The 19,527-nt window shown below is 44.6% G+C and overlaps 1 protein-coding gene across 1 annotated transcript in view; it reads left to right on the top strand.

Moving 5' to 3' along the window:
• LOC119442442 (probable 4-coumarate--CoA ligase 1) overlaps nucleotides 1–19,527 on the top strand; it is a 92,838-nt gene that overhangs the window by 19,838 nt on the left and 53,473 nt on the right. Inside the window, exons 4-5 of the mRNA XM_049661679.1 lie at nucleotides 9,255–9,361; nucleotides 14,891–15,093. Coding sequence (XP_049517636.1) covers nucleotides 9,255–9,361; nucleotides 14,891–15,093 — 310 coding nt within the window. The remainder of the gene's footprint in view (nucleotides 1–9,254; nucleotides 9,362–14,890; nucleotides 15,094–19,527) is intronic.

The raw sequence follows: 19,527 nt of genomic DNA, 5'->3' as shown, positions 1-19,527 counted from the left end.
CTAGTGTAGCCTTTATAAGTCGTCTGATTAAAGCGTTTAGCTTGTTCTTATCAGCCTGTGTCCATTGTAGCATGCCTGCCACGTACGAGAAGTGGCAAAATGCGAATGCATGTACCAATCTTATGGCACTGTCTTCTCCTAGCCCCTTATGCTTATTTGTACTTCTACGCAGAAGTCTAATGACTTCTTCAGACTTCTTAGAGATATGTTGTATCATCCTGCGATTAGATCCATTCGCTTCCAGGAGAAGGCCTAGCACCCTAATAGTCTCCACCTGCCTGATTGGCTCTCCATTCTTGGCGTATATGTCAATGCGGGGTTCTTCCTCTGGGATATATCCTTTCGGCTTGCGCCCACGCTTACTGCTCCGCAGTACCAATAGTTCTGATTTTTTAGCAGAGCAGTTCAGTCCCATACCCTCAAGTATGGTTTCCACCACATAAATGCTTTCCTGTAGTTTGGTCTCTGTTTGTCCCATATTACCTTCAGCACTCCAGATTGTTACATCATCTGCATATATTGCAAAGTGGATACCTTCAATCTGCGCGAGACCTCGAGCCACTTTTGACATTGCCAAATTAAATAACATGGGAGATAGGACAGACCCTTGTGGTGTCCCACGATTCCCAAGTTCCAGGGTTGTCGATTGGAGTTCGCCTAACCTGAGACAAGCAGAACGGCAACCGAGAAAGGCTTTGACTATATTGTGCAATCGCTTACCCAATCCCATCTCCGAGAGGATATCCAATATGGCCTTGTGTTTGATGCGATCAAAGGCTTTTTCTACATCTAGGCCTAGGAGAGCTCTCGTATGTAGCGGGCTAGCAAGAATAAGGTGATGTTTGATTAAAAGCATTGCATCTTGAGTCGAAAGTCCAGGACGGAAACCGATCAGGTTATGCGGAAGAACATTTCTGTTCTCTACATACTTAGTCAGTCTATTAAGTATGACATGCTCCATGGTTTTGCCCAAACATGATGTTAACGATATGGGCCTTAGGTTATCTAGATTGAGATGCTTGCCTGGTTTGGGAATAAGAATTGTGTTAGCAATTCGCCATTCCTTCGGATAATCACCGTTTTTCCAGAGTTCATTAAAATACTCAGTTAAATACGTTATAGAATCATCGTCCAGATTTTTCAAAAGCCTATTGGAAATGCCATCTGGACCAGCAGCGGATCTACTGTTGAGGTCGTACAGGGCTGCGCGAACTTCGCTTTCTGTGAACTCTTGATCCATAAGCTCACAGTCTTCCCCTGTATATTCAGGCTGGTCTGTACTCTCATTGCTATCCTTAAGTGGTAAATACTTAGCTGCGACCCGATCAAGAATGGCCTCGTCCGTTGTGTCCTGACTCTCACGATGGACGAGTCGTGCTACTGCTGTTCTCCTATTAGATTTCGTGTCGTTCTCATGAAGCAAATGTCTAAGTAAGTTCCAATTTCCACCTCGTTTAATTCGACCATCTATGGTATTACAAAGCTCATCCCATTGTTGTTGCTGTAAATATCTGGCGTGTTCCTCAATCTCCCTATTCAACAATGCTATACGCTTCCTGAGTCTCCTGTTCAGCCGTTGCGTTTTCCATCTTTTTAACATAGATTGCTTGGCTTCAATCAAGTGTGCCAGCCTACTGTCCATGATTTCGATATCCTCCTCAGTAGTAATAGCCTTCGTTGCCGCCTTTACATCTTCCCTGAGCTGAGTGGTCCAAGTTTGGAGTGTTTTCTTTTGTCCTGTCTCTGTCTCAGCTCTGCTTTTCCTTGCTTTCCGAAAAAGATCCCAGTCAATGTAGTTAAAGTGCTTTATCTCATTACTGGGTGTTTCCAATACTATTTGTAATATGTAATGGTCACTACCCAGATCAATATTGGAATTATTCCAGCCAGCGTTCGCTAAATTTGATACAAAAGTAAGGTCTGGGGTGGAGTCCCTGCACGTAGATGTACCACACCTAGTGGGATAAGCTGGGTCAGTGATGAGGGAGAGATTAAGATCTGTAGCTAGATGCCAGAGTCCATCCCCTTTCTTAGTATTCCAGCGATATCCCCAGGTTTGATGTGGGGCGTTGAAATCCCCTCCAATAATGAGTGAAGCGTGCTTAGTAACAGCCATAGTCTTATTAAGAAGTGCCCTGAAACTTTGTTTCATGTCGCTAGGGCTGCTGTAAACATTGAGACAAAAGAGGCTTTGCGGTTTGCCTCTATTCCTTTTCAAAATGATTTCCACAAGTAAGTATTCTAATTTGTTTAGTCCAAGGCGCAAATCATGTTCTATGAACGGTATTTTCTTATCTACGAGCGTGGCTAGCCCCCTACCCGGCTCTTTGCCCCTGAATGTCGCTTTGTATCCGGATAGGCTGATCTCATCCGCCAAGGTTTCCTGCAGCATAATTATTTTTGGTTTATCTGGAGATGTTTTTATCAACTGCATGAGAGGTGATTTTTTATGATGAAATCCTCGGCAATTCCATTGCCACACGGTAAAGCTCCCCCTGCTAGCCATTGCTTATAGAACCCGCCTTACTGCTACCCGCTAGAGTACGCTTCGTAGAACTCCCCGACGCACCAGGGAGCGATCTGACGCTCTCTGCTTCTGAGGGTAGGTATTCGTCGTCCTCGCCTTGCGCTTCTACTTTTGAAAGCCTCTTTTCTGTCGTCACTCTCCATTTCCATAATTTATCAACTTTGAAGGTAGTTCTATCTGTGGCATCTCTAAGTTGTTTAATCGCCTCCTTAATCTCTTCCAAAGCAGAGCACACTGTCGTTTCTATTGGGCTTATTGCCCGCTTCTTTGGAGCTGGTGAATTTTCTTCTTCCTGACTGTTGTCATTATTTACCGGTTTGGCTATTGCTACTTTTGTGGAGCTAGACTGCGAGTTCTTGCGAAGTTCTACAACCTGCTTAGTAAGTTCTTCATTTGCCTTTCTCAGATATGTTACTTCTTTGATCAGCTGTTCTATCCTGGCATCATTATCTCCGACCGGCTGCCCCGCACCGCTCTCTGCAGCCCTCACAGTACCTTTCACTTTGTCGGCCCAGGCTGTTCCAGATGTCGTCTTGTCGCCAGGCTTCTGCTTTCCTCCTTCAAAGCGCACCCGCACTTCACGTGATCTGGAGCGGCTTCTGCCCTTCGACGGCGAGCGGCGTCTTGACCGTGTGGGGCTCTTTGAGCGTGAGCGCTCCTTGGTGCCCGTTTGGGCATCCCATTGCCGCTCAGCTGATGTCGCCCTCGATGCAGATCTGTTGCGTTCACGTCGTCGAATTCGCACCACGTATGGAATTTGGTACCGCTCTTGGCAGGTCTTGTCTCCAGTTGGGTGGTCCCCTCCACAGAATTTGCAGTTAGGCACACACGTGTGATTGTCCTCCGGGTTTTGAGTGCCACATCCTCTGCACTGAACCACGTCCGGTGTTGGACATACATCTGATCTATGTCCAATCTTTCCGCAAGCATAGCAGACATCAAACTGCTTCCTATACAGGTAACACCTCACAAGGGTCGACCCATATCTAACATAATTGGGTACCTTGAGCCCATCAAACAAAACAATGACCGAGCCAGTCGATTTAATACGTTTGGCTGCCAATGCCAGTGGGTTAAAGTCATGCACAATGTTCTTCGTTATCGTGGCCTGATTGTCTCTGAGGTCAACTCTCCGAATCACACCTTTACACGTGGTGTGCGGAGCTGTCTCGTAGGCGTTAACTTCATATTCGGTTTCCACTATAATGATTGACTTGATTCGTACATACCTGGCAGCATGACTGGGATCTGGTGTACTGACCACCACGATGTTTTGCGTGAAGTTAGGGCAAACGACATCCTCTAGGGCTTGTTCTGGAGTCAGGCCCGATGCTTCAATAACCGCCACGCCTATCGCTGTGGTGCTAACTTTGCTCAAGTTGAGACCTCCTCGGGGGCGGATGACGATCTTGCTGTGCTCCTGCGGCAACTGGGGCATCCTCGATGCCTTGACAATACGGTTCTTGAACGTAGTGGTTGTAGGTCCCTTGTTCTTGCTGTTGTTGCCTTGCTCTTGCTGGCTCTGCGGCGTTGTTTTCCCATCACCAGAAATCATTCTGGTGGAGCGACATTTTCGGCTTGTCACAATTTGCCAGCCTAGATCTTCCTCATTCTCTTCTAATCCGGTGGCGTCTTCGTCTTCCATGCGCGTTTCCGCCATTGCGGCTCGGTGGGGCCAGTAGGCCTACTTGGGCCTTGCTAGCCGCACACGTTCGATGCACCAAGAAAGGTCATTAAAAGTCCAAAAATGAAAGTCCCACCTTAAAATAAGGTGCCCACCAATTCCTGGTGACTTCACAAATCCAGTGATGTGCTTGAATCCGTGATGGTGGTAAAGACGGCTGCACAAACATTCAAAAACGACAGAGCCGATGTGAGGGACGTCCGCACCTCGGCTTCTTCTTCTTCGCATTCTCACCATCTCAAGTGGACCCATGAATTTACAGCCTACGCCAAATTGTTACTACGTTTTTAAGATTTTTGCAAATGTGTTCCTCCCAAACTAGTGGTGTGTTTGAAAGTGGTGTGCAATACATACAATTTGTCTGATTTAGATTATTTATAAAGTTCAGTGTACATAATTGTGATATTGCTTGTCATCCCTGAGTCAGAGTGTCGACTTTATACCTGAGTGTATTGAAAGTTTGCAATTAAAAAGCGTTTTTTTTAACCTCGACCGCATTAAATGAAAATCAACTTGCTACAGTTACTGAATTTTACCTTTTGCTTTGAAATGCAACACATTTGATCAAAGTCGGTGCAGTGCTTGTCGAGAAAATCAATTTATTCTCCATTCCTATGCATTTAGAGGAGCTTCCGAGCTCAAGCTTTCTGAAAACGTTGTGGCATGATCAGTGCATAAAAATAAATACGACGTGAGATTAAGCACTGCATATGATGAAAATAAACAGTTTTACGCTTCGCACTTTGTGGTGGACAATGTCATTTCCCGCTTCACCAAAGGTTTTCTCCATATGGACTTGTACATGGCTGTTGAAGCTGCATAATTGTTTATCATTCTTTTTCTAATTTGGCTGGTGGCGTAGTTCAATGCAAAATATCGAGAAATTATTTTTCTCGTAGAGACCATGGGCGCTATAACGTAAAATGATTCCAAACTGTTTTGATTCCAAATTCTGCAATCAGCCTCCGCGATTGGTCAAAACATTTTCGGGCCGCTCCCAATTTCGCCTGTCTGTCACGCGACGTCACGAAAACCGCGATAGCTCCCCATCTGATATAACGTGTACACAATGATTATGCATGATTAAACCGCAGAAAAAAAATCATTCCTGATTCGATGTCTTTTCACCATTAGCTCTCTGCTAGTGGTCCAATGTTTTCTGGCTACGCCCACTTCGCCTGTCTGTCACGCGACGTCACAAAACCGCGAAAACTCACCACGTCAAAGTGACGTGTACGCGAAAAAAATGCATTGGTATGCCGAACAAAACTGAACATTTTTCTGAATAGCCACAGACTGCCCCGTTCCGAAAGGAATCAAAGATGGCTGGCCGCCGATCGCTCCGGCCCTCGCTACTCGCACCTGCCGGTGAGCATGTAATTATTTGCGCATGATAAACCTTTTTGCGTGGCAGTAAAACGTTATTGAGCCCTTTCGGCATACATACGACATCGCTCTGTCAACTCTTCCTTGTTGAGGATCCGTTTTAGGGGTATTCTTATCCTTCCGTTGCACGCCACCGCGACTTTCGACCAGCCACCGCAAGGTCAGTAAGGCGAAGTGGACCAATCGGAGAAGCCGGCACCACCGTCTTCATGCGGTTATGTATTTTCACTGTGCTGGCTCGGCCCCATCGAAACCTTCTCCACTGGAGCGTGCTCCTCGCCTCTTGTCAGCCAATTAGATAAGAAAAACCGCTGAGTGTAGACAATGTTATTGGTTTTGAAAGCGAACAAAGGTAACCTCCTATTAACGAGGAGAGAGTTTGATTGGGTTGTTCAGACAACGCTGCAGGTCACCGCCCGATGCTTGCGTCGGTGGTTACGTAAATTTGACGTCAGGGGTTTCGAATCAAAACAGTTTGGAATCATTTTACGTTATAGCGCCCCATATTTCCTTTCGGACTGCATGTTTTGTTTACGGCATTTTAAGGAGGGCCACCAATAGTAGTGAATGCATCGACTCCATGGAATATATGCTAAGTCGCCTTATAGAAACTGTCACTACATAATCCATACAAAATCACTCGAGAAATCGAACAATACGCACAGTATCTGTAAATCAACCAAACTTGACGCTAGATGGGATAAATCACCAGATGTGACGCTTAGCGTAGGCGACAATTATGCGAAGAAGAAGGCTTTGAGTCATAGTAGAAGAGACATCGACAAACTGCTTCAAGAATGAACAGACGCGTTTAATTAACACCACCTGCTATTACTGGAAAGCGAAGGCTTTTCCTAAACTCACATTCCGCAGGTGGTCACCACAGAGTGCCGTGAAAGCTTTGTGAAACTTTAAAATTGCGTGCTTAAAGAGTTTTTAAAACCGTCATCATGTACAAAACACCACATATTATAAAATGCCGGCCCCACACCCGAAGCTCCTCAAAGTCCGAATTCATAAGTTATAACCCAGAGGATACGTGCAATTCGTTATTCTTAACTGTCTCACATGAGAAATGCCTTGCAAGGAAACTGCTGCCAGACGTGCGGAGAAGCACAATATATAAGCAAGCCATCACCGAGGAAAAGGAAATAAAGTAAAGCCAATGCGCACTAACAGAAACAAGGAAGTACAGTAATAAGCTGAAATTGTGTTAGTTCAGCGTTTTTAGATAACATAATGATAGCATCAGTACATGGCTGTGGTTTCTAGACTGGCACAACCATAAGTACCTTAGAATACAATATGAGAACTCTTATTTGTTTGTTCTCTGTGTTAGCAAGATTCAATATACGAAGCATATGCTGAAGAGGAAACCTTCCGTTAATAGCGAAAAAAAGTTCTTTTCAGCATTCACTGAATAAATGTTTTGAAAAAAAGTGGCAGTTTCGCCCGAAAGGCGAAGCATCAATTGCGATAGCAAATTAGTAGACAGTTGAACGAAGTAAGGAAATTGTTTTATCGGCCGTATAAAGTTGCAAATATTCGCTTAGTAACTAAATTAAGCATGGTGTCATGCGCGCACAGGTAAACATAGACACATCTCGGTCGATGACAGCGGAAACTATCAAAACACTGCATTGAGGAAGAGTGGCAGCAGCAGCAGCGAGTGAATTGACCTTCGCGCTGTCTATCGCTTCAACACGAACTTAAAGTCGAAAACACAGTGCATACGAAGCTACCGGCACTCGGTGTGGCGTAGTGTATATAAATCGCAGATCGCTTTGAAGATGAGGCCCGCGTGGGCGCGCACTTTGTCCACGTCGCAGATCGCTTTCAGGATACGGCGCCCGCGCGGCCGCACCGTAAGCAGCAGTCGCCGGAGAAGAACCCCCCTCCTCTCTTGCCTGCCCCCCGAGCCTCGCGCGCCACAGAAGACGGCGACCTACCGCCCCGCCTTCCCGCCTTCCTCCCTCCCTCCCTCCCTCCCTCCCTCGTGCGAGAGAGATTCAGCCACGATCGTCGGCTGACCCTCGCAAGCTGTCACTCGCGCATACTGCGTACGGCGCGCGGCGACGATGTTGTCGTGTTTGGACTTTATACGGAAGATCACGGTTACGGTGATGGCAACGACGACGGCAGAAATGCGCTTGGAATGTCCAAATAATTACTATTGCAATAAAATATAGCACAGGAGGCTGTGCGAAAAGAGTGATTGTACAACACTACAACACAATGGGGGGGGGGCGGGAGGGGGAGAGAAAGGTAGCACCAAAATGACAGAAAACACTGCCACACTATTACATTCATTACCGACCACACTTCACGATTAAATCTCGGGATCAATATTAACAGCTAATAATTTTAAAGCCATTTCTGAACGTTTGTTATTCTTAAGAATTGCAGCAATGCCTTTGCAGCCCATTATGGCAATGGCTTAGCGGCCGACTTTTCAAAATGTTTCTTTTCGGACCTTAGTTCGTCATCAATGCGAAGTTGCACAGTCCTAAGCAATCGTTTCTATATTATAGTGTACCGAGAAGAATCACATACATCATGTTCAACGATCTACTCGAAACGACAGTCATCCTACGTAACATTGTCAGCCATTTTCATGCGGACGGTGATAGGCTTCGTAAAGGCTGTTCATAGCTATAGCCGACAAAGCCGTGTAGCCATGCGTCAGCAAAGCCTAGATGGCATGGGAAGGCAGAGCAAAAAGTACACGTGGTGCACTGGGTTGTTTCGAAAACTTGGGATGCTCCATACGGAGAACTTTAACTTTTCTGCAAGCACGCGAAATATTCCTGTTACATCTGCCCTTGACAACAGTATACATGTAAACGTATTACTGCGTTGTGTATGCAACTGCTAACGCACCACCGTCGTCAGCGATCTCGTTGCCTATGGCGCCTCAGAGACATGTAAAACCCATAAATTGATATGGTACCCTTTTTAGGCCAAAATATGGATCAGCTCTCTGACAAAAGAAACGCAAGTTTTTTTTTCTGGTCCGCTCAGCAGGGCTGCTAGTAGTTACTGCAGCGCTACCTTCGACTAACTGAAAATCGTCAATTTTCGAGGTTGTTTTTGGCTGACGAGACGGCTGCAGTGCTAAGAGCGGCAAGTTCTTGCACATTGGGCGATATCAGTAAATTCAGCGTTGGAATTATGCAGGGCACTTTTTCGAGGCTTTTGAGATACGGCTTGCCTCATACATACGATCACTCGCAGTAGAAATATTTGGGCAGTATAAGTTAATCAAACTCGGGCTCGGAAAGTTTATCTGGCTTTGTCTACATGCATAAACAGCAGAAATTTATTAGACAAAGTAACATACTAAACTCCGGTTACAACGCCATATACTGCACTACATAATATACTGTGCAGCATTTCATTTAGTCCAAATCACTGTGAGCAAAAAAATGTTCACCGCTAAGAAGTTTTTTTTTGATGAGATGTAACGAGATAAGTTTGTATATAGGAAGGTTGCTCTGCATGCGCTTCTAACTGCCACCCATCAAAGAAGCAGCGTTAGGCCTTTCCTGGGTCCCTAAATACTTACGGGAATAGTAGTAGTGGCAGGATGCAACTGTATATTTCCCCCTTGCCAACTACTGCTATTTACTATTTATTTTACTTGTCTTTTCTTTACAGGTGAAGTTCGACCACAGCTAATTGTCGCACAACCAATTTTCGTTGTCTGTGACTTGAAGGACGCAGAGAAGGTCAAAAATGTTTGCGAAGGCATTGCGTCACTGAAGGTAAGGTGTTAGGTTCACCCTTAATTTGGCGTTGTACCCACCGTGGCGGCTTAGTGGTTACAGCGTTGCCCTGCTGAGTCCGATGTCGGGAGTTCGATGTCAGGCCACGGTGACCACATTTTTAGTTTTTGTCTTGCTCTCCGCGCCCCCGTACTCTGGTCGATCGCGACAAGCATGCATGTAGGGCTTCCAACACGCTTCGTTACTGCCACCGACCTAAATGACTAAACTTAAATGCGCACCCTCGTACTTCTGCAAGCAAGATAATCATAGCTTTCTAGCGCAATGGGAGCTTGCTCTGCACCGCTATGCCACTGAGTGTGTGTCTCTAGAGTAACAGGTACGGTGCCACGGTTTGAGATCACCCGTTAAACGAACGACTTCGTCATTCGTCTCAGGAACTTCTTTGTAAAGCATGACGTTTGCGAATATCCCTATGCCAGCGTCCGTTAAATGGCGCGAAGTAGGTAAACGGCTTTCTATATCATCATCATCATCATCATTATTATTATCATCATCATCATCATCTTCTTCTTCAGCCTATATTTATGTCCACTGCAGGACGAAGGCTTCTCCCTGCGATCTCCAATTACCCCTGTTTTGCGCACGGTGATTCCAACATGCGCCTGCGAATTTCATAACTTCATCACTCCACCTAGTTTTCTGCCGTCCTCGACTACGCTTCCCTTCTCTTGGTATCCATTCTGTAACTCTAATGGTCAACCGATTATCCATCCTACACATTACATGGCCGGCCCAGCTCCACTTTTTCCGCTTAATGTCAACTAGAATATCGGCTATCCCTTGTTTGTTCTCTGATCCACACCGCTCTCTTCCTGCCTCTTAACGTTCGGCCTAACATTTTTCGTTCCATTGCTCTTTGTGCGGTCCTTAACTTGTTCTCGAGCTTCTTTGTTAACCTCCACTTATCAATCGCTTACTTAAATCGACGCAATTTCTCCATGGTAGCATTGTGATATTATCACGGTACACTAATGCCACACCACAACGGACCCTATCAATCACGCGGTGTAGAGCGTTCAATTTCTGTCATTAAGAAGCCGTACAAAAAAGGAATGAACAAAAGTGTACATGCCGAGATTTTATATTCGATGCATGAGAAGCAATCGGCCCATCGTAGACCCATGGCAGCTCCGCACTGTGAGACCAGTTTCAATAGATATCTATTGAAGCAGACGCCACTACCTTTTCTCACTCGTGACATCATTCACAAGTAAACATAATTGTTTGCTAGCATAGTATGATTGGCGAAGCCCGCTTAATGTTCTTTTGACCTTGAGAATTTTCATTTCCACATAACTAATTAACATTAACGTACTAATAATTTCAGCAATAAAAAAATTGAGCAAAGTAAAGCCATCTGTGGAGTTCCTGCCCTTCCAGCCGCTATTCTAAATGGATCACTTTGCTGTCTCTTCATTTTCCTAAAATATTTGTTTCGCTTCTGAACCAACTGTAACCATACCCGAGAGGTATCCACGACAACGCGCATTCTTTAAAGCAGAAAGTATGTAAATAATTGTTGTCTCCTTTACACCGCACTGAGAAAGAAGAGAAAAGGCGTCATCGCGAAGTAGGAGAACAATATAACAATACAGTCGAGTGTTCCGACACCAAACGACCTGCGGTACTCAGGTCGTTTCTATCTCACTGCTTAAGCCACTGTGGTGTAAGACACTGGAGTATATATACATATCTTTGAACAAGAGAAAATTCGAAAACATGAAAGCCAGTTATTAAAATCTGTTTTCAGAAGTAACGTGAACGTGTCTTACCTAATCAAAATAAGTTCATATCAACAGTTGTGGACAAAAGGCTCGATAAATTTATTACCTGCGTTTATTTATTTCTGCGTGTCTGTATGAAATCTCTACAGAGGCAAATCTTTCGCTAAGTTATGATTTGTTGGATGATGCAAAAAATCACCGAAATAGTTTCATAATGGTAATTACCAAGCCTATATTGATGCGGTATTTGCCTTTAGAGCACGTAGGCGGATAATATAGCACACAACATATCAAGCGCATTGCAAGGCACCTTTGACGTCGATAACAAACGTATGTAATTTTCTTGCGTCACCGAATACAAATATATAGCATGCGTACTTAACAGTGAAACTGGAAAACAGGCTACCATGACGCTGTCTCTTCCAATATTGTTTAATATAGGCCAAATGAGCGTTAGCCCAAAGTTGGTGAACGGCTGTTTCTTGGCGCATTTTACATGGCACCTGACAACTGTTGCTACATTTGGTCTTATCCTGCCATTAATCGAGACAGTTGTAATTTCGCATAATAACCACAAAGGGTTAATTATTGGAGAGTTTTATATACCCGGATTTTTCTAGATTCAAAATATTTTCTGCCAGAAATGCTTTTACATTTCTCAAAAATAACACTGCTTGCTGACTTTATCTCGGTTAATTCCATGCAGCACCTAAACTTCACTGAGAATTGCTGTGGCAACGTTCTAGACGAATATTCATACTGTTTTTGTTATGGGCAACAACTTTCATCTGGTTGCGCCTGACAAGTTCCCCCTCACCTTTAATTGTTTCTTTAATTCTGGCAGCACAGAAACGCAGTATCGCTTCCGATAACAAATTCAAGTGCAGCTTCAACTTTCCTCTTGGAGACAACGTTGGCTTTTACCAGTAACTTGAAAACGCTGACTGGTTGGTCATAGATCGTACAGCTGACATAGAGGAACGGGTTAATTTGTTTACGAAAGTCATTTCAGGTGACATGCACATATTCATACCTATAAAAATGTTGAAAAGATCCACTTACCCTTACTGGTTTTCTAAACAGCTGAAAACGTCAATAAAGCTGAAAGACCGCGCACACAGAAAAACGGGATGAACAGGACTATATAGGTGAAAACTTGAATTTAGGCGCGGTCGTTGTCTTTGCAAATTTTATTATAACCATAACCACTACAACCCCATTGAACGTGTTGAAGCCAGCATTACATGTAATTCAAAATATTTCTGTAGCTACGTGCGCTCTCACTCTTCTACACAGAGTACCGAAGGTGTATGTCTTGGTGATTAAAATATCGATGTTATCTGGAACACTGCAGAATATTTCTGTTCTGTATTTGCTGTAAAAGATGCCTCTACCTCAAGTAACCTTTCTACTCTGCCTGGTACGCTGTGTAGGCTATCAGTCAATTAAGCCCTTGTTTTGAAGTGTATAAAGCGCCTCAAACATTCCTTCTCCTATGGCGCTGATGGTATCCTTCCCGCACTGCATAAGAGGTAGGAAAACATACTTGTCACGATTCTCACAAGCATCTTCAACAGTTCTCTAAAGTCTAGCGTGTTTCCAAGCGCTTGGACGGTAGTACGCGTGTAGTGCCCGCACACAAATCGGGCGCTAGAAGTGCAGTTACCCGCCTATGTCTATCGTATGCGCGGTGTCAAAAGTGTTTGAATCTGTATTACATTCCCTGCTTTCTCTTAGCGCTAACAACATTTTAATAGATGAATAGCATGGCTTTGTATCAGGGCTCTCCAAAACAATGAATAGTGCGTCATAAATTTCCATTTGCGTGAGTCTTGTAATGAGGACGTCATGCATATGAAACTACATCAAATGCTTTACTTAGGTAAAAGTAAAGAGAGTACATAGACCAGTTAGACTCTCGTAAGTTAGATGGGTTGTAAGTCGCATTGTTACACTCCCTGTGGCCTTTCCAGAAATTGTATTTTAATGTGTGTCTTCCTCTACTAGAGCATGCCTCTGTGGTTTGGGCTGGAAAGTGCACACCTAATTCTGACTTCGTTTCACATGTCCAGAATAAATTTATATCTATATTCTAGCACCGCTTTTGCCATTCCGGCAACAATAGAACAGCCCTCTCTATTATACTTAAACCCACACCTCTAAAATCACGACGTCTTAGATCAATCCTTCGGCTCCTTTATAAATTGATCCATGGCATTATACGTAGCCCCAAGCTTCTTGATCATGTACAACTTTTCGTGCCTAAAAAGGATACCAGGATGCACTCCGTGTTTTGTGTGCGGCCTAGTTGCATTATAGACTGTCCTATGGCTCGACTGCAAAAAACATGTATAAGTATTCTGCCTGTATTGAAATATTTCAGAGTTCCTTCCCTGTATTTTGTATAACCTCCTGAGACCCGAAAACAACTATGGATTTATCACGGTACAAGATGTTTTTTTTTTATTGTTTACTGTTATGTTATTAGCTCGGAAGAGTATAATTTAAATTTATATACCCCGGTTAGATGCCAAAAGCTGCCTCTCCATATACGAGAAAAGAATAGCTATCTCCATGATCTCCTCGTGTTTGCTATGGTAAGAACTGCAAATCGTTGCTTAAACGCAGAGATGAAGATAAATCTACGCGTAGTTCATTGCCATGTTGCTGCCGCGTTCGCTATTTTCACGCAATCTCAGTTATTTCGAAACGCACATTATGGTTGCTTTCGCCGTCTTGGACGACACAGAGGTTTAGATTAATTGAGTCTCAAATTTCTCGAAAGCGGATGACAAGAACATGAGTAAACCGTCTCTTCCAGTTACAAATGCACCGTACTTTATATCCAGAATGAATATTTTGCGCAATCACTTACGAGTGAATTTCTAAAAAACGTTGAAGGCAATGCGCATGCAATGCATTGGACAAGAGGTCTTAGGAGGATATATGTAGACAATCATGTGTATGATAAACTCCTTTTTACGACCGCCTCCTCGTTTTCTCTTTTCCTATTTGTTTCTGTGTCTCACACTGTTTTGTCGACCACATTTGTCCTTGGTGTACATTTTGTCGTGATTATTACACCTAAAAGGCCTCAGCACGAAGGCTCTGTAGCTCTTCCTGGGTACTATAATACACGTACAGTCAGTTGGTTGATTATTATTATTATTATTCTTTCATATGAAATCACACATATACAAAGACCACAAAGAGAAATAGCAAGGAAGCAGTTTGGCAACTGCCACCGAGAGGGGAACAACATCTGTCTGCTTTTTAGTAAAGAGGGGACAAACAAAGTTCGAGATAGATAGACTAGAAGTGAAGAGGACAGGAAAAACAAGATCACAGGCCACAAAGACTAAATTAAAGCAACGACAACGAATAGTGTGCGCTCTTCGTACTCCGTACTTTTCTTACCCAACAAAAACGCTGAAAGTAAGCTGCTCATATTAGACTGCATCGTGGTCTCGTAAACGGGTTTGGAGCTCTGCATACGCGTATATGCAGGAGCCTAGTGTAATGGAACTTGTCGTCGCATTTTTTCTCTATAGGTTCGTGAGTGTATAGGACTCTATGCTCTAAATTTTTCAAAACCATGACGGTTTCCTCTTCGTACAATACATTTATATTTTTATAATTACTATTATCTCAAAATTAGTAGACGTCACCATTACAGGGTCACTACATATCTGTTTTATTTCAATTTCAACAGCAACAAAAAAGACGCAGAGTGCATTATGGTTATGAGGCTGCGTCCGAAATCGAAATGACTTTTTTCTAGAGTGTCATCGTTACCACCGGAGCTTGTGAAGGAACACGAATGCTGTCTGAGCTGATGCAGTCTTCTATGGGAGGCGTCGAAGCGCTCATCAATCCGAACCCCGACGCAGTGTTGGCGATATTCTACTCTAGCGGCTCAACAGGATTCCCGAAGGGCGTGCTGCTTACCCACCGCAACATAATCGCCCAAGTTATATCGTTCCGGTAAGAGCGACATGCATCACCTTTAGCAGATTGTTCTGTCACAAATGACAAATGACAGAACCGGTCATGTTGTTTATGGACGGCTGCAAATTGCCTGTTATAAAGTGGTGTGGTTCTATTGAGCCTCCTGGGTTTGTTAAAGTAAAAAGGGGGGGTTTCTCCCAACTATGGTGCTTTGGTGATGCACTATACGCAATAACGCCTTCTAAACAGAGCACTCACAAGAAACATAGCAATGCTCTTAACTCCCCCCCCCTCTCTCTCTTAGGAAAGTACAAGTTAGCTTTCTACCGAGACTAAAAAGAAAACAGAAAATGTCTGGCTATAGTAATTGACTGTTCAAAAATAGGGAATAAAAAAACCTATTTAAGTAGCACATTCACTGCCCTGGAAACCCAATCCAGAGATGTGTCGACATGAAAGTCATCGAAGTGTTTTTAGACATTTCCTTCCAAAATAGCGAAAGTAACAGCGTTATGAATAGGGATTAAGCCGTCGTAGTTTCGGACACTGTAGGCTAACTTATTTTCCCAGCAAACAGCACGGCGTCGCGGAAATCAGTTACCACAACAGACAGAAAGTCTGTGGTTTGCTTTTCTTTCTGCAAGCAAGCACTGAGCACACTAAGTCCTAACTAAACCTTCTACGCAGCTTCTCGCTGGTGCTATATGGCACACGTCTATGACCTCCTTCTTACTGTGATCCAAATTTTCTCATAGTATGTAGCTGTAACAAGAAATGGTGGGCACCTAAACTACAAGACCGTAGAGGCTTGGGCTAGTCGGTACATACTCGAAAGGGAAAACAGCGCGAAAAAACACGACAAGAAGACAAGAAGGGGGACACACACCAGCGCTAAACATAAACCGACAACCATTTGAAGCTCGCTGTGTTCTTTCGGCGTGTACAATATTAGCACTAGTGATCGTAACGTCAGTGCAATTAGTGACATCCGATTGCGTTACAAAGAAGCAGACTTAAAACACACGGCTTCCCAAGCAGTTGCCGTTTTACTTCTTGTGTGGCAAGAAACAAAATCATAATCTGAGTATGATGCGCTCCAGTGGTAAAGTAATAAACAGATCCTGCGTAAGTACGTATTAGTATTAATTGTCACCGTACGAGATTCAACCGCTTTCGACGCTTGAATGTGGGAACCACCAATGTAATAGCATCGATGTACATGGTCTCCCAGCTATAATGCAACAAGTTAGCAACAAAAAAGAAAGAAAGAAAAGCAACCATCAGCTTGGCTTCATCGGGGACGTAGCCGGTGCGGCATACTTGGACCATTTGTGCGTGCTTCAGAGGGGATATGGGCACCTAGGGCTCAGAAATGACCTAACCAGTTACACAACTTACTTGTATCACCGCATTAGAAAGCTTTCATGCAACAGACTTGGACAAGCGGCTGTAGCCCGAACAGGTGTGTTTATAGTATAGTAATGCAAGTGCAACTGTGCTGTGCCACCTGTGACCGATTGTGATTGTGTATCTGTGCTCCTTTCTTTCTCTATCTCTACTTTCCTGTCACTTTACCTCCCCCTCCCCTCTCTCCCCAGCGTATAGGGTGGCAAACCAGATCTTCCAATCTGGTTAACCTCCCTGCCTTTTCCCTTTCTTCTGTCTCTCTCTCTCTCTTTTCATGCTTAACATATATGTTGCAGCAGTAGGGGGCATTATGTTCTAACTTTCAAATCGTGCTCGTTACGTATTCGTAGTGGGCCCGTTTGTTTTGCAAAGAGTGTTTATGGACTAGGGTACAGAAATGATCCTCCTACTGGTGGCGCCCGAGACTGCCCTGCCCCGCTTGAACCAGCCGCACTCGTACATTGTTGGGACTCTTGCACTTGCCTCAGTATCCTGCGCTTGGTTTCCCTATTGGCAATTCCAGAATCCGTTACTTGGGCTGACAACACTGTCCAAATAAACAACGATGGCTACGACATCCAGGTTCACGGTGGCTCTTTCGCTTGTGCTGCTCTCACGTTTCTCGTTTCTGGCGTCGAATCAAGGAGTTTCATCGAAACCGAAAGAGTGCTTGCTGCCGACCACCTTATTTAGATTGCCTGGTCTCGAAGATTTCAGCGACGAAAGCGGCTAAATAGTTGCGCTGTGCGTGCAAATGCCCGACCTGCCCAGCGAGCCACACTAAATTTATTAAACGACCAAGAGCCTTTCAAGCGAGCCGGAGGTTACAAAAAAGGGAAGTGTTCGTGCGTAGCGGGCCTCCGAAAGATGGAATGACTTGTTCGCGTTGTTGCTCCACTGGTACAGGTGCGATACTGGACTGTTTTCGACATTTATATAGGCCATTCAGCACTGCGACTCGTGTTGCAGTATATACCACACATAACATCCGACAATGTGCTTATAGGCATGTAACGTCTATCGTGCTTTCAGAAGCTTAATAATGATATTCATAGAACGCGGCTAAAAAGTGTGAAGCTATCTGGTCAGTTTGTCTTGGGATAAAAACTAATGAGAGTTTCGTTTCTGAGTCAGCGTGACCTTCCTTTTTATAGTTAGCTGATACGTGTGATAAGGTCATCTGCGTCCGATGAATGGCGCTTGTTCGTGCTCGCAGTACTCAGTGTTCGATGTTGGGCCCGGGCTTGGGAAAACAGCAGAGACTTGCCGTCCGTAGGAATTATCATACCGCGGTGAAACGTGCGCTCTAGGCTGCTGGTTCAATCACAGCAGTGGCACTCGTATTTTGATGCGGGTGAAATGCAAAAACGCTCGTGTACTTAGATTTAGGCACACGTAAAGATCCCATTTACTCTTCGTGTGTACGTTACATGTTCCGTTTTATTTAGGTATTAGTATTTATTGCAAGAATTTATACTTTTCCTAATATTTTACAGCGAAGCTGTCTATGGCTTGGCTTACGTGCATTTCTCATGTCCATCAACAAATCTGCGTGTGCTCTAACTCAGCTCCCAAATTTGAGGCGAAATCGCTTCATTCTATGTATAAGCTTATACGTCTCATTACTTAGATATGCATTTTCAGTAGATTAAATATCAATAGGCACCATTTTCAATATCAGTAGACTCTCAGGTAAATAATAAGGGTTTCTAAATGATTTTCCGCTGTGCGACCCACGTCGGCCATCTGTACGCTCGCACCGCCCTCTTTTTGTCGTCGTTCCAAGCGCTTACGTGTCTAGTTTCCTTCCGCTCTCTCGGCGAGGCGGTCCTGTCGCGCCTGTCTAGTTTCCTCCGGCTCCCCGAGGTGGCGGTAGTCTTCCACGCGATTGTATGCTGCGATCAAAATAAAAGTGTGCCTGTGTTTGTATTTCTTTGGGATGACCACCGTAACCGCTCAAGAAAATTAAAATTTTCTCATACCTTTGACTTAAGTTCTGTCTCGCATGTGTGTCGTGTGCTAAACTGCTTCGCTGGTAATCCGCCTTCACAGCAGTGGAATGGTGCGTGATTTTTACAGCGCAGGTCCTAATGGCCCTTTCCTTGGGCGAGCGTCGGCGGCGGTGTAACCGAGTGAACGAGCACAACAGCGAAAGATGAAAAAAGACGCGAGCCGCGAACGCCGGAGACCAATGAGAGCGGCCCATTCAGTGACGTGCGCGTGGCAAACTGGTTTCATGCGGACCCGCCCGACAGCCCGATGCGTACTCGTGTCTGGTCTCAGCCGTCCGCTAGCTACGGACCGCTAGTTTCGTCTGCTCGCGTCAGCTCTCACTGGCGCTTCTTTGCGATTGTTTTGCAATCTGATTGTATGCGCGACGCGAATTGTGTAGTACTCTCTGGAAGCCAAGTGGCACCAGCGATTACACTGGAACCTTCGACAGGCTAGACCCCCAGATCAGATATACGACGATTGCCGACTCTGCGACATGGGTCTCAAATTCTTTGCCACAATCTCAATATAGCACGAAATGAAAACACGTATAGGGCTGCGTCCAAATTTGGAATTAGGGAGTACCGTAATCATCGGGGAATTTCTTTTCATCCCATACAATATTGACAAACGGAGAAGGGGCAGCCGTCCTCAGCAAACGGGTACAACTCCTCTATTTATTTTTATCCTAACAATAAAAAAGATATGGTTGATGCCTCTTTCATTGAACACGATAGTGAACACGAAAGTGCATGTTTGCTCCGTGAACTCACGGTCCGCTGCTGCGAAAGGCACACGATTTGCGGGTCGGCGACCGTGTTTCAGGTTTGCTTGGCGCCCGGTGCCTTGCTGGCGAGCGGCGTCCTGCTCCGGATTATTTTAACCAGATCAGGTTATTGAGCATGGATCAGCAGAGCCAGGTGCACAAGATATCTCTTGTTTGCTTTCGAGATATAACAGGCGCTGTAGTGGAGGACTTTGGAATATTTTTTAGCAATTCCGGTCATCCAACCAATGCTTTGCACAAGAAATGGTTTTGTACTCCAACCACATTGCAAGGTGGTCGCTCTC

Source organism: Dermacentor silvarum, chromosome 1 (genome assembly GCF_013339745.2).
Source record: "Dermacentor silvarum isolate Dsil-2018 chromosome 1, BIME_Dsil_1.4, whole genome shotgun sequence".
NCBI lineage: Eukaryota > Metazoa > Arthropoda > Arachnida > Ixodida > Ixodidae > Dermacentor > Dermacentor silvarum.
The sequence above is the reverse complement of the archived record's forward strand: the minus strand, read 5'-3'. Positions and strand labels throughout refer to the sequence as shown.